General features: G+C 39.8%; 1 protein-coding gene across 1 annotated transcript; it reads right to left on the reverse strand.

The window, feature by feature from the left end:
* Positions 1-421: 421 nt before the first annotated feature.
* On the reverse strand, positions 422-14,195 carry LOC117421544 (WW domain-binding protein 1-like). The gene is made up of 4 exons (XM_034036067.3): positions 13,864-14,195; positions 2,140-2,278; positions 1,730-1,891; positions 422-1,255 (listed from the first exon to the last, which is right to left on the reverse strand). Exons 1-4 carry the CDS (start codon positions 13,915-13,917, stop codon positions 462-464), a joined length of 1,149 nt encoding a protein of 382 aa, XP_033891958.2. The 5' UTR covers positions 13,918-14,195; the 3' UTR covers positions 422-461.
* Between the last annotated feature and the right edge of the window lie 62 nt (positions 14,196-14,257).

Below are 14,257 nucleotides of genomic sequence, written 5' to 3' on the forward strand. Positions count from 1 at the left end.
GAGGTACTAACAATGATGCTGACTATGTTACGCCAACAGCTGGTGTTATTCTTTGCGTGACTTCTGGAAGCCAAATAATGCTAATTTAGTTTAACTACTGCTTTGTTTTCGTTTAAAAACCTTTGTTCATTGTTGGTTTTTAAAACACATGAATGTAAATGAGCAAGCAAAGGCTCACTTTCATTTTCACTACCCTTTTGTTAAATGCACATAAATTATATCACACACTTCTGTTTCCACCCCCCCCCCCCCCCTTTCTCCCCTTTAAGCATTATTTATTCTGATTTGTGGGCAAGTTCACAAACAAAGATCAAGAGCCACTACCGTTATTGCCACCGAGTCGCCATCGGGCTCAGAATTTCCACACTTGGAATACATTCACGGACTCTATTCCCCCCCCCCCCACTCCCACCCCCCCAATTCTTAAAGGTCACTAGTTTAGCCCCCCAAAGAGTATGACCTCACACTGACTCCACTGTAACAACAGATTCCCCGCTCAGCTGCAGGGTGACAGATGTGCACAGACTGGCACACTCCTCTTGTGTTTGGCCCATTGTCTCCCCACACTGTGGCTGAGACGCATCGGCCCTGTAGGAGCACCCCGAGCTGTCATGCAGGAAGCAGGTGGTCTCCCGAACCGCACATTCCTTGTTCTCATCAAGATCCTCTTCCTCACTCTCCACCTGGCAGCGACAAACCTCGATCCCAGAATCTCCAGTGAGTCTGCGGTGCCGGAAGTGGCTTTCCTCTGTATCCTCCTCCTCCTCCTCAATGTCCGAGCCGCAGCAGGCGTGAAATTCAGGCTCAAAAAAGTCAACGGTGGAAGAGAAGAGAGCGTGCTTGGGTGGTGACTGGGTCGCTTTGGGAGACTGCTGCTCTGTGCTGCCCTCATTGGCGACACTTTCCCCTGGTGGGTCCCCTTGTGAAGCCGTGGCCCCCAGGGGATCAGATTGGGCAGTGGAGGCGCTGGGTGGTCTGGAGTCCCCCGCCTCACTGGGGGTGGTGGCGTTACTGGTGTCCGTCTCGTCGGTGACCTGCACAGAGAAGGAGGTACTGCTTGGGGAGGAGACTGAGCAGGACTCGCAGGAACAGCTGGTGTAGTTATCAGAGCTATGGGATGATGTAATGCCGCTTGGCCCCGGGTGGGCATACTGCCCCCCTTGAAGGGCAAAAACGGTGCTGTAGGGCGGAGGAGGGCTATTGGGACGAGCCTCCACCTCCTCGTAGGACGGCAGCTTGAATGAGGCCAAGAAACCTGCAAAGAGAAAATCCAAAAGTCTTTCTAAGAATGTAATGCATAAAAATGTCAGTGATGCTGCACACACACACACACACACACACACTATAGAAGTTCAATTAAGAGGAGTTTAATTTAAATTTGAGTGCTCAATATTTAGATTTTTGTATTTATGAAAGTAGGCCTACTGAAGTCTTACTCTCCATTTTCTTATACTCATTTGGCCTATTTTAACATCCAGTGGCAGCACTCCAAGGGAAAAGCAAACTATTTTCACCGATATGTGATGTGGAACCCCAGGCAATGCCACAGGAATATACCAGCTTTTAAATTGCTTTTCCAATTGTGTTTAAAAGAAGTAATAACAACCATATAAAAAAAACATATAAAAAATACAGTTAGTAACTGTTATTTTGTGCTAGTCTTAAAAATATGTATGGTCATTGAAAGTGATGTCATTTCATTCATAATCAAGTTAACAATAGCACATACTGAGGTCCAGCATGGATGCAGGGTAATTGCAGGCTCCATGGTAGGCTATGAGGTTAATCTCCCTCTGCCGCTGCTGCTGTTGGATGCGCAGTTTAGCCCGGCGGTGACGATACGCACAGCAACAGCTAAAGAGAATGAGGATGGTCCAGAGGAGCCAGAACCCTGCAGAACAAATGTGCACATGTACAGAGCCACCACAGACATGTCAGTCAATCAATCAGTAATGCCCCGTACTATTACGTGTGCTACAAAAATGACTAAAGATAAAATAGATACCTTCTAGCAATGGTTAAACATCATTAATGCCCCATCCTTTAAACAGTTTGAAAACCCTCATTAATACTAGAGCTAGTTTTAATGCAACTGCAAGGTCAATAGTGCATTTGACAAGATGCTGCGCAGACACTTACACCAGAGCTCATAGTAGTACGTACAGCACCCCGTCTCTCCACAGCAGTGGCCCGTCTCACACTCATAGCCACCGTTTTTATTCACCCCAGGGCAGTACTTGGGGCTGGCTATGAAGGGCTGGCTGCCGCTTCCATGGTACTGGGAGACACAAAATGCTAAGTTAACACTTTCTCCAATTCCAACAAACCCTGGTGCGACTCAGTGAAGTTACATGCACATACTAATTCTGATACAGTACTTTGAATTTGATTTAAAACACACACAGCCTTCCAAAAACATATCGGACGGCTTATTTTGGATTAACTGTTCCAATTAATGCTGTTAGAATGTTCGGTGAATATTAATGCCATTAGAATAATAAATACATTTAAAAAACATCAAATAAACGTCCACGGAATACTACTAGTTATTCCAGGAAAGAGAATGGACAAATTGTTTACATCCTCATGAGGGAAACAAAACACAGCTCTCCATGAACATTCTAAACATTGTAACTTAAGACCACCAGAATGGAGTATAGGGAAAATTAGTTGCAGAGATAAGAGTGGTTGAAATCTTGTGTTTTAAGTTTTCTGCCACAAATGATGAGCAATCACCAAAATTACTTCTGAAGTACAAACTTTAGGTAGAAGTATATAATGAGTGGCACAAAATTGACAGAACACAAGATTCCAGACATTAACCTATTTCTACCCTGTTAATTAAATTATTGTATTATGTTGTAACAGGGCGAGATCTGTGCTGGCTCTGTGATGCGTGCATGATCCTGCAGGAGGAGCTCGGGAGCCGAAGGGTCCGCCTGTGAATGATGGCAGTGACACAGAGGGCTCGCTCGCCGAGTGGTTGGGAGGCGGGCCTTGAAGGGTGCTTGACCTATAAAAATAATGCTCTGCTATTCCTCAGGTCAACCCCTTTAGGAAGCATAACGCATAACAGCAGAAGCTCTGGTTGGAAACTGCGGTCTAGACCCTACTAAAACACCAGCGTCTGGAGCGAGGAGGAGAGACAGACGAGCAAGACAGCCGTGAATAGAAGACCAGACGGTCTGAAGTAATTAACGGGGAAACCCCGGGCAACCCCATAAAGTATAGCTGCAGAATAGCAGGGCGCAGGCTGAAGACCCAAGCCGTACTAGTAGCGACGGTGGGAGAACGCTGCAAAAGCAGCAACTTTTATTTGTAGTTTTGTTAGTGTTTTATTTTCCGTTTTGCTTTCTCCTTTTGTTTGTATTATTATTTTGACGCACCTGCGTGTGTGTGTGTGTGCGCGCGCATTTATTCTCTGCTCTTTTACCATTGTGCCAGCAGCACAGTGCCACCTTGTGGCAGAATTAATAAAGTACACCCCTGCGGGGTATTTCAAACCTTTACCCACTGTTGTGTCCAGTGAATTTCACCACCCCTCTCACATATGTATATTATTATCTATTTTGATAGGGTTTATTTTATATTATAACTACCACTAATTTGAAAATGACTATGATTTCAAATGAAACAATATTTTCGCAAAGTCGATAATTTGGGTACTTTGGAAATCCAGCTATTTGGTTTGATTGTGACAACAAATCCACCGCATGGAAGTTAAATCCCAGTGAAAAGGTCTGTACATGTTGGATTTACATCATACTGTGTATTAGACAGTGACATCGTAAAAATCTAACTGTGGGCAGCAGCTCTATCTTCACTTGGTGCCACACTGTACCATACACTATACATGATGCACATGTCTGCAGGCTCACACTGTCATGACCCACTGGCAACTAGAGTTGACGGGACAGATTAGCCAATGTAGCTACAGTACTGTGTTGAGAGACAAAATGGTTGCCCTGACACGGACACCCATCATTATGCCTTTATATTAAGTAATTTTAAGCGAGATCCTTCTGCATTTTAATGATTATGGCTGAATACCAATTGACATGTTACATGATCACATAAACGTATACATTGCAGTCAAGGATTTTTAAAACTTTACTTAGAACTAAAACTCTGTCACTTCGAGCACTACTTTGGTTCTTGATCAGAGAACCCAAGGGAGGCTAAACAGGGAGATATATAGATGGTTCAGACCCTAAAGTGCATAGTTCACGTACTGGCTTACAGTGCGAGGCATTTAGACAAGTTTAACTCAAGAATAATCACACAGACCCATTCAATTTGAAGTTTCAACAATTTAGAGCATTATTAGTACTGCTTCGGTTTATTAAATGCTTAAAAATGGATAAAGTGGTTACATACCACATTGGATAACAGCGTCAATACTTCAAACAATTATGGTTATAACATATTTTGCCCTTGGGCTAGACATGTGAAAAGCTAATAAACAGCCATCGCTCAAAATCCTAGTGCATCTAATGTCAATCTCTAAAGCTAAAATTTAATTCCTATCCCTTATAGCAATGCTTCAATATAAGTGGGATATATAGTGCTGTGAAAAAGTATTTTCCCCCGGTCTGATTTTCTGCATTTTTGCATATTTGACACTGAATTATCAGATCTTTAACCAAAACCTAATATTAGATAAAAAGGATCCTGAGTGAACAAATAACACAATTTGATACATATTTCATTTATTTAAAGAAAGTTATGCAACACCCAATGCCCCCGTGTGAAAAAGTAAAATCGCCCCCTTAGACTCAATAACTGGTTACGCCACCTTTAGCAGCAATAACTGCAACCAAACGCTTCTTGTAATTATTGATTAGTCTCTCACAGCGCCGTGGAGGATTTTTGGCCGACTCCTACATGCAGAACTGCTTCAACTCAGTGACATTTGTGGGTTTGAGAGCATGAACTGCTCGTTTCCAGTCCTGCCACAACATCTCAATGGGGTTTAGGCCATTCCAAAACTTTAAATTTTCTTGTTCTTCAACCATTCTGATGTAGACTTGCTTGTGTGTTTCAGATCATTGTCTTGCTGCATGACCCAGCTGTGCTTCAGCTTCAGCTCACTGACGGATGGCCTTACATTCTCCTGTAGAATTCGCTGATACACAGCAGAATTCATGGTTCCTTCAATGAGGACAAGGTGTCCAGGTCCTGATGCAGCAAAGCATCCCCAAACCATGACACTACCACCACCATGTTTGACCGTTGGTATGAGGTTCTTACTGTGGAATGCAGTGTTTGGTTTTCGCCAAACATAACGGGGCCCATGTCAGCCAAAAAGTTCCACTTTTGACTCATCTGTCCATAGAACATTGTTCCAGAACTCTTGAGGATCATCCAGGTGCTTTTTGGCAAATTTAAGACGAGCATTCATGTTCTTCTTAATGAGCAACGGTTTCCGCCTTGCTACTCTGCCATGAATCCCATTTTTGCCAGTGTCTTTCTGGTGGCGGAGTCATGAACACTGACCTTAGCTGAGGCGAGAGAGGCCTGCAGATACTGGATGATGTTCTAGGGTTCTTTGTCACTTCCTGGACGATTTTACGCCTTGCTATTGTAGGGATTTTGGCAGGACGGCCACTCCCGGGAAGATTCACTACTGTCCCAAACTTTCTCCATTTGGACAATATGGTTCTGACTGTGGTTCGTTGGAGCGCCAAAGCCTTAGAAATGGCTTTGTAACCCATTCCAGACTGATAGGCATCAACAACTTTTCAGGAATTTCTTTTGTTCGTGGAATGATGTGCCTCTAGAACGTGTGTGCTGACAAGTTCACTGGTTGTTAACCAAAGTACTCAAACAGCTGACCCTAATTATCCCTTTAATTGGGTTGAGTTAACTGGGGGGGGGGGGGGGGGCATAACTTTTTCACACCTGAAGATTGCATGTTTGATTACCTTGCACACCAAACAATGAAAGAAGCACCAAACTTTGGTGTCATTTTTTCTCTCAGACTCCCTCTATACAACACACAAAAAAATCTGACCAAATACAATGTGAAAAATGTGCAAATATGCAGAAAATCTGACAGGGGGCAAATAATCTTGAATTTACAGTGCAGTGAAAAAGTATGCTTACCTCCCAATATATGGAAGTTTTGTGTAGATTATAAGTAAGGATAAGAGCTGTCTTCAAAAGGTAGAGGCTTCTGAATACAACCAAACAGCAATCAGCTTTTTCAGAGATCTTCAGGAGAATGAACCAAACAGCTTGTATGATACTTTACTGGGTCTTGCTTTGACTTTGAGAACTTTTCCTCCACTTTGTGCATCAGAAGACTTAATTAAGTCTAAACATTTGGTCTGTTTTGGCAGCTCTTATCTTTAAGTGAATAATTTACTTAAAAAGTCCCGGTAACTCCTTTAAAATTAATTGCATATGATTTCATTGCTATCTCTCTAATCTCCAAAATACGTGAGGTAATCTTCAAACTGATAACATATTACTAGTACCACAAAGTCCTTATTACTGTTAAAATACAAGTAGACAGATAGATAGATAGACAGACAGACATGATAGATAGATGTTTTTAATATACAACACCAGCTCTGTTTAATTAATCTAGCCTCAATAGTAAAAACCCATTTCAGTATGTTTTTAATAAACTTTTTCACGTCTACAAGTGTGTGTTCAACAAACTTGGCTTCTCTCTACCTAAAAACCCAAAACTTAAAAAAAAAACCCAAAAACTTTAACAGATCACGGACAATTTATAGATAAACTCAGAAGGGCCCTTCTCTCTAACCGGAGTTTACTTTTTTTATTAATAGAAAACTCAACAGTAAGCACTTCCACAAATTCATTGCTGAAAATCATACCATGGCCGGATTTAAGAAACTGCTCGGACTGGTATCTCTACAGATAAGACAAGCTTACATCCTAATTTCAAGCAACTAAGCTCTCGTTATATGGATAATGAGAATAAGACCATTAACTTTGTTTTCTTGTACCATAAAACACCTTATAAAAGATTATACACAGTGAAGGAACCTTGAATTGGAAACAGCTTGCCCACTAATAAATTCAGTTTCCCCTTATCTCTGAAGGTCTAGCTGCCTCGCTCATGCAGGCAAAAGCCGAGGGGCCCTTTTCAATATGTCCACTGTGTACTTAATACAGACTTGTAGCTTTAAAGGTTATTAAATTTGATCACAACTTGTACCAATTCACTTTTAAACTAACAATAAATTATGTTAATTATGTTCTCTATCACAGCAAAACTTTAACACTTATATTGTTTCAATTAGATTAGAATATGTGTGTTTGGCTTAAGGACTGCTTCCAAATCAAGCTTACCTAAATAAGAAACTTCACTGTGAACACACTCGCAAGCTAATTAAATTAGATACTCGTTTTCTTCCTTTACCATTTATCTGTTACAATAAAACTAAAGCAATAAAATAGGTGCAACACTCCTTTTTAGTTTCAAATGTAATCATGTCCAAAGGTTGCTTTTTCTTTGCAATACCTAAAAGACTCTGTGTTTTTGGCTTACAAACTTTTTCCCAATTAAAGTTACTGCTTTTCTGATAAGAACTTTCACTGTGAACACTTTTCTAATTCAATTAAATGAAATTCTCGCTTTTCCTTTTCTTCTCAAGGTTATAAGCCTTGGCACCGGTAGCTCTCAGACAAGGAAAGCATAGCTCATTTCACAGATGTTTCCTGGTTAGCATGACGCAATCAGAATACACAGGCTTATACAAACTTTACAAAATTTATTCTACTGTTATACTAGAAAAAAGGAATATAAAATAATTTTACATAACTATAGGGTAATACAGAGTACATTATAACATTATCCTTAATGTATTTTAACTATTTGTTTACAACATCCAGTTCTGTCAAACAGATCAGCTCTTCCAGTAAGATTCAAATTCCATTTCTGCACATCACAGGTGTGGGTGAGAGTCTTAAAAGCCTGATACCTGCAAACAAACTTAAACCTTGTTAGCGGGGCTCCCGTCTTTACATTCTCATTCCCATCATCAGTGGGGAAACTTCAAAAGAAACTAAGCTGGTTCTATCAAAGAGCCATCCATCTCTGCCGCATACACCTTTCACTCAAAAAGGTGCTTGCACCTTGTACAAGGGAGGAAGAGTTTTTAGGGTCACCTGTGACAACGAAGTATGAATTTTTGCTTCAGTCTTAAGTTTAGTTGTTCATCTTCCTTTCTCGCATTAAAATCCAGAAATACTAGAATACAAAAGGTTCCCTACATTTACACTCCAAGATGAGGAAAGCCTGCTAAATAAACAATGAATGGAAACAAGGCTTTCCAAAAAAAAAAACAGCTGTACACTACCACTCCCAATTGCTCTGTTTCATAATAATTAAAGCTACGTACTGTAGTTCACCTAACACCGACATGGAGGTTACTGGCAAATCAAAAGTCACATGGTATAAACAAGCTATTACTTTTGGCTAAGTTACCATTTTGAATTGTCTTCAAACAAATAAACAAAGTGGGTCGTACAGTTGAACGTATCACTGACAATATTAACATTCAACAGGCTTCCTTAACAGGCATTTCAACTGCAAACAAAACTTAAGTTCGAATTGTCAATAAAAGTGCTACAGTGCCGATGCAGCTGCTGGTGAGAAATGCAGCATTCACAGTGTGAACACAGCCAAACTGAGAAATATCTTCATTTCTGCTGGACATGGAATGCAAATGACTTACAGAAATTATTGGAGGATTAAAAAAAAAAAAAAAAGTACTATGTCAACCATGTAGTATTTTGTCTAAATAACAGTGAATACAAGACTGCTGTGCTATTTCTCAGCCCTGCTGCAGTACATTCAGATGAGCATCTGTTAACACAGCCAAGTATTGATTCAGGGGCAGAACTCGATGGCCTGGAAAAATACAGAAAAGCAAGACTGAATTTAATCAGTGATCAAGCAACAGGACATGCCTTAAGCCTGGGCTCCCCTATATTAAACCATTTTTATTCTAACCCAGATACTGTGAGGGTAGTTAGTTCCTGTACCATATGTTACAGACACAGATATTCAATGGAGAAATTTCTAGGGATTTCACAAAAGAAAGATGTTTTTAATTTATTTGCATGCTGCCCTGACAGTATGTTAAGGGGCATTTTTTTCCTTTGGGATTTGCAATGACTGATCATCTCCAAAGTATACCTGGAACAGGGGTGTCAAACTCCAGTCCTCAGGCTCCAGGGTCTTCTGGCTTTCATTCCAACTTAAGCTCTCAATTAACGTAATCTAATTATTTGTTCAATTGGATATGTGTACTATTTTTCCAAGGTCTTTTACAGTTGAGGATTTATAAAAATGCACTTGATTCAAGGTGCACGACCTATGAAACATTGAGGCCTGGAGAGAAGTGTTAAAGCTGTTCAATTAATCAAATAATTAGACCAATTAAGTAATTGAGATCTTGGGCAGAGAAAGCCAGAAGACGCTGCAGCCCCCCAGGAACCGAGTTTGACACCCCTGACCTTGAACATTGAGCTGCATTTTTTTTTTCTTCTTTGTGTTCATATTCTTCATGTTGAAGAATATAAATTCGGCCGGGGTATATCCACACAGGATATGGATCATCTTGCCGACGTAGGCTGTAGTGGTCAGAAAAAGAGCCACTTTGTTGGGCCATTCCAAGCAACAAAAAGGTCAGCAAACATGACAGTTAGAAAAGCAGTCACTGGTCAGTTTTTATAAAGTGGTGGGTGCACAGTCATAACCTACATATATAGACTTCGACAGTGTCAATATGTAAAAGCGTTTGGTGATCATCACCGAAAACAATAAGGTCATGTGTAGGGCTGGGGCGAGTTCCTGTTTTTCATTTCAAATTCCTTTTTAAAATCAATTCACAATTCCTTTGAAGGAATTGGAATAGATATTTTAGGGACATACTTGTTATTGTTCAACTGCTTTAATTTGAACCAATTTAATTGACCAAGGCCTCGTACACACACACTGCCTAAATGTGGTTGCGAGTTCACCTTTTGCTCTTAATACAGTTTCAGTACACAGACAGTTCTGTTGCAAAAGGCAGCAACAGCCGCACTAGTAAATCCTGTTCGGAACAAGTAGCGAATTCTGTTACTAATTCAGTTTGGTTTGTTAATGCGCAGCAACTGTGTATTAAAACTGCACTAAAACAACCGCAGTAGGTGCTCATGGATTTCTGCGCAAGTAATAATGTCATCGTTTATCAGACATTTCCGTGTGATAAACATGGCTAAAAATATATATTATAGGTGCCTGATGAGCCAAGTTGAATTTGTAATATTGATGAATAGTAAATTCATATTAGTAAATAGTTCATACATATATATACTTTTTATTTAAATCAAAGTCCAGCTGTATAATATTCTGTTGTAAGAAAAAATGTATTTTTGGTTCTGCAACTTTAATGAAACATGGGACAATTCGTGTCCCCAAACGCCACAGTGCGCAACTTGTCTCATCTGTGTTTAGTACTCCAGGAAAGGTCTCAGATGTAAATGACAAATATGCATATATGACTCCTTAGACATGCGTGCATTTTTAATCCAGTCATCTGGAGAATACTCAAGTCGTTCCCACCAGCCTTCTGGTCAGAAGACCACCCAAATGTTTCAATCTGTCGTCATGGTACTGCATATCATTACCACTATTTAGCAGTGCAGAAAAAGCAAAACGACATCTCCGTGGGATTTGCAGAAAAGAGCATAGCTGCACTTGATGAGATCCCGATCGATTTACGTACTGTACTTTCTTCCAAAAGTATAACAAAAACACAGCCTCCATGCTGCCACCACACAAACCTAACAAATGTTGTGAATGTAGAGTTCAGCTGTTAATTTAAACAGGGAGTGCACTCACTTCAGTAATGAAAGGTGTGTGTGTACAACAAACAGCCGCAACCAGTGCAGTTTGTTAATACGGTTGTCGCGCTAACCACAGTGTGTGTGTGTGTGTGTGTGTAGAGGCCAAAAAGTGACTTCAATTAAAGTAAGCTCATTTTACAGACTACTGCTAATTGCAATTTTGATCAATGATGTTTTGGAGTCGATTAAAAGGGAATGGGAATTGGAATTTGAAATTGATTTTACAAAGGAATTGAAAAACAGGAATTGACCCCAACCCTGGTCACTTCCACACAATATGGCAGCTAAATAAGTTCAACAACGGTCAAAGTGAAAGGGTTTGTTAGATTCTGAACAAGCAGTTGCTAAAAAAAATTGAAAACATGAAGTTGGTTCATGAGATATGAGAAGTTGCAGCTCATTCACAAAAAAAGTTTGGGAAAGCAGGCCTCTATACCCTGAATTAGTCAATTGCAGCGTACCAAATTGAGTCCAATTGATGTGTCTAACTAGTGGATTAAGCAGGTTTAATCCACTTGATTGGACTAAAGTTAGTACACCCACTAATCCAGACTGCAGCGCTGCAGAAGTTAAATCACCACGGATCCTAGCTTTCTGCAATAAAAACTAAATTCTCCAATCAATTTTTTTTTTTTTTTTTTTTAAATCAGCGTTATTCCGCAACTAAAATAAAAGGCTAAAATTGAGTGCCCTTAAACAGCTTGTTGAGTAGTAAAAACGCACTGAAGTAAACTGCAGCTACGTTGTGTGTTTACTACATTTAAAGCAGCACTGCCTATGTTGATGATTATATATGCTAAGTGTATTGCTTTGGTTATAAAACAACCAAAAAACGCCTTTGCATGTTTTTTGCAAATGTAAAACAAAAAATTCTCCGACAACATGGAAAATTAGTTTTTTTCCACGTTATTCTGCAGCAAACTGATTCCTAGGATCCCCGATCACTAAATGAGACTAAACACCCTGATTGCAGCATACCAAATCAGATTTGGGATGATCCTATTCAAGTGTATTAACTTAGTACTGTGAAGGATAGGACTAACTCAGTATGCTTGCTTGTCCTAAGGATTTACTGCTTAATGTTTTGCAGACAGCTGCACTTTCGCCCTGAAATGACTAGTGCATGTGAAACCTTTATTCCGTACATTTATGTCCGTCACGTTTAAGCAGTCAGATCTGTGAGAATAAAGTCTTGCACAATACATATAGGCCTAATATTTAAAATAAACGTTTTAATCATGTAGCCTACCTTTGAAACCGTTTTCAGTTTAGCATTCCAGTTAATATACTTTAACTATAAACCACTTATGGTCCATTATCACGCAATTAAGGTTTTCTGTGCCTGTGCAGCAGTGGGCATCTTAAATGCAATTATGATCTGCCAGTTTGAAATGTGCACAAAAAGACTTGACATTTATTTTTACTTAAATATGTTTGATGTAATAAAGATTTATTTTTTTTGTACAGTGTGACACTAAATTCCACATGTCGGATTAGTAAAGAAGGGTTTATACAGTTATGGCCAAAAGTTTTGCATCACCTAGAATTTTAGGATTAAGACAAATAAAACTATATTAAACTAAGATATTATTATTATTATTATTATTATTATTTATTTCTTAGCAGACGCCCTTATCCAGGGCGACTTACAATTGTTACAAGGTATCACATTATACATTATACAGATATCACATTATTTTTACATACAATTACCCATTTATACAGTTGGGTTTTTACTGGAGCAATCTAGGTAAAGTACCTTGTTCAAGGGTACAACAGCAGTGTCCCCCACTGGGGATTGAACCCACGACCCTCCGGTCAAGAGTCCAGAGCCCTAACCACTACTCCACACTGCTGCCCATATTATATTTAACACCATGTAATCAAAGAAACAACACAATTATATCACAAAAGTCTACCGGAAGCCATTATAGTAGTAAAGTATTTCAGGTTCAATTTTGAAATGTTCAATTTGTCAGTTTTCCATTAAGTAGGCCTATATAGAAAACTACAAAGCAGTATGTCATTTAATATATTAACATGACATTATTCAGCAGGTTTCATTCGACTTTATGAAGCAATATGTGTTAATTCTATAGGGTGATGCAAAACCTTTGACCATAGCTGTAGGTTAGTCCTCATTATCGGTCTAACTCAGGGGTTCCCAACCCCGGTCCTGGGGACCCACTGTGTACAATTACATTAATTTTTACATACAATTACCCATTTATACAGTTGGGTTTTTACTGGAGCAATCTAGGTAAAGTACCTTGCTCAAGGGTACAGCAGCAGTGTCCCCCACTTGGGATTGAACCCACGACCCTCCGGTCAAGAGTCCAGAGCCCTAACCACTGCTCCACACTGCTGGATCATCTGCTTGGTACACTGCAATCAGGATTAAATTAGTATAGATTTGCAGGATTTTCTAATCTGCATTTTAGTCCACTTGATGTGGACTAAATCACTGGTACGCTGCAACTGACCCAAAAAGTCACCGTAAATCTATGAAATATAAACAAACACCTAGCTTTAAGTGACAGATGAAGATCCTATTCACTCAACAATCTGTGTGCTAAAGAATTTCCAAATTAAACTTCATCACCGCTGGATATGAGATTATGAACAGGTGTCCAATCTGCTCTACAGTTAATACAATACAGGCTAGCAGGGGTGGCCAAAGTTGGTCAATCCACTTGGTCTTTGTTCCAACCCTGAGACGAGAATCACCGGTACTAATATCAACCAATTTAGATTTACTGCAAAAACTGAATTGGTGCAATCCTATTATCAGTGAGTTGCAGCGAGCTACCAAACACAATCAAATACCACTCACAGTACTTCTTTATTACATTTATGAAATAATATTCACTTGCAAAATTGTAGCTGCTATTTGTCATTATACGAGTTACTGTAGAAGTATTTTTTCACCATTGATTTATAACTATAACAGTCACGCTGGTTTGAAATAAATTAACAATAAAAACCACTTACCTCCACCATATCTAAATCAATGCACGACTCGGTTTCGTTCTTCTCTGAATCCATTTTGAAAATGAACGGAATTTAAACAAAATGTTAAAGGATTTGAATGTCGTAGGTTGTTGTTTTCTAACACCCCATCTCTTCGTTTCTTCCTAACCTGGGCGAAACCGTCCGCCATTTCCGTCCTGAGAGGACGCCCCGCCTCAAAACCCACCCCAGGTCCAGCTCGTAGCAACTCCACCAATCCGTAAAGGACACAATGTGATTGATACGGCAAGACTCTAATTAAAATCAGATACAGGTCGCAAACCCCTGACCAACGGCACTTCAAACCAACCAGAATGTGTGTGGCGAGAAATTCTCGAGATGCGTCTTTATTCCAGCCGCTAAACATGTTCCGATT

This window comes from Acipenser ruthenus, chromosome 1 (assembly GCF_902713425.1).
Source record: "Acipenser ruthenus chromosome 1, fAciRut3.2 maternal haplotype, whole genome shotgun sequence".
NCBI classification, from domain to species: Eukaryota; Metazoa; Chordata; class Actinopteri; order Acipenseriformes; family Acipenseridae; genus Acipenser; species Acipenser ruthenus.

Coding starts and splice junctions, on each gene's coding strand:
- LOC117421544 (XM_034036067.3), bottom strand. CDS start 13,917: ATGGATTCAGAGAAGAACGAAACCGAGTCGTGCATTGATTTAGATATG. Junction 2,279..13,863: donor TTGATTTAGATATGGTGGAG/GTAAGTGGTTTT, acceptor TGTGTCTCCCAG/TACCATGGAAGCGGCAGCCA. Junction 1,256..1,729: donor TGCATCCATGCTGGACCTCA/GTATGTGCTATT, acceptor TTCTCTTTGCAG/GTTTCTTGGCCTCATTCAAG.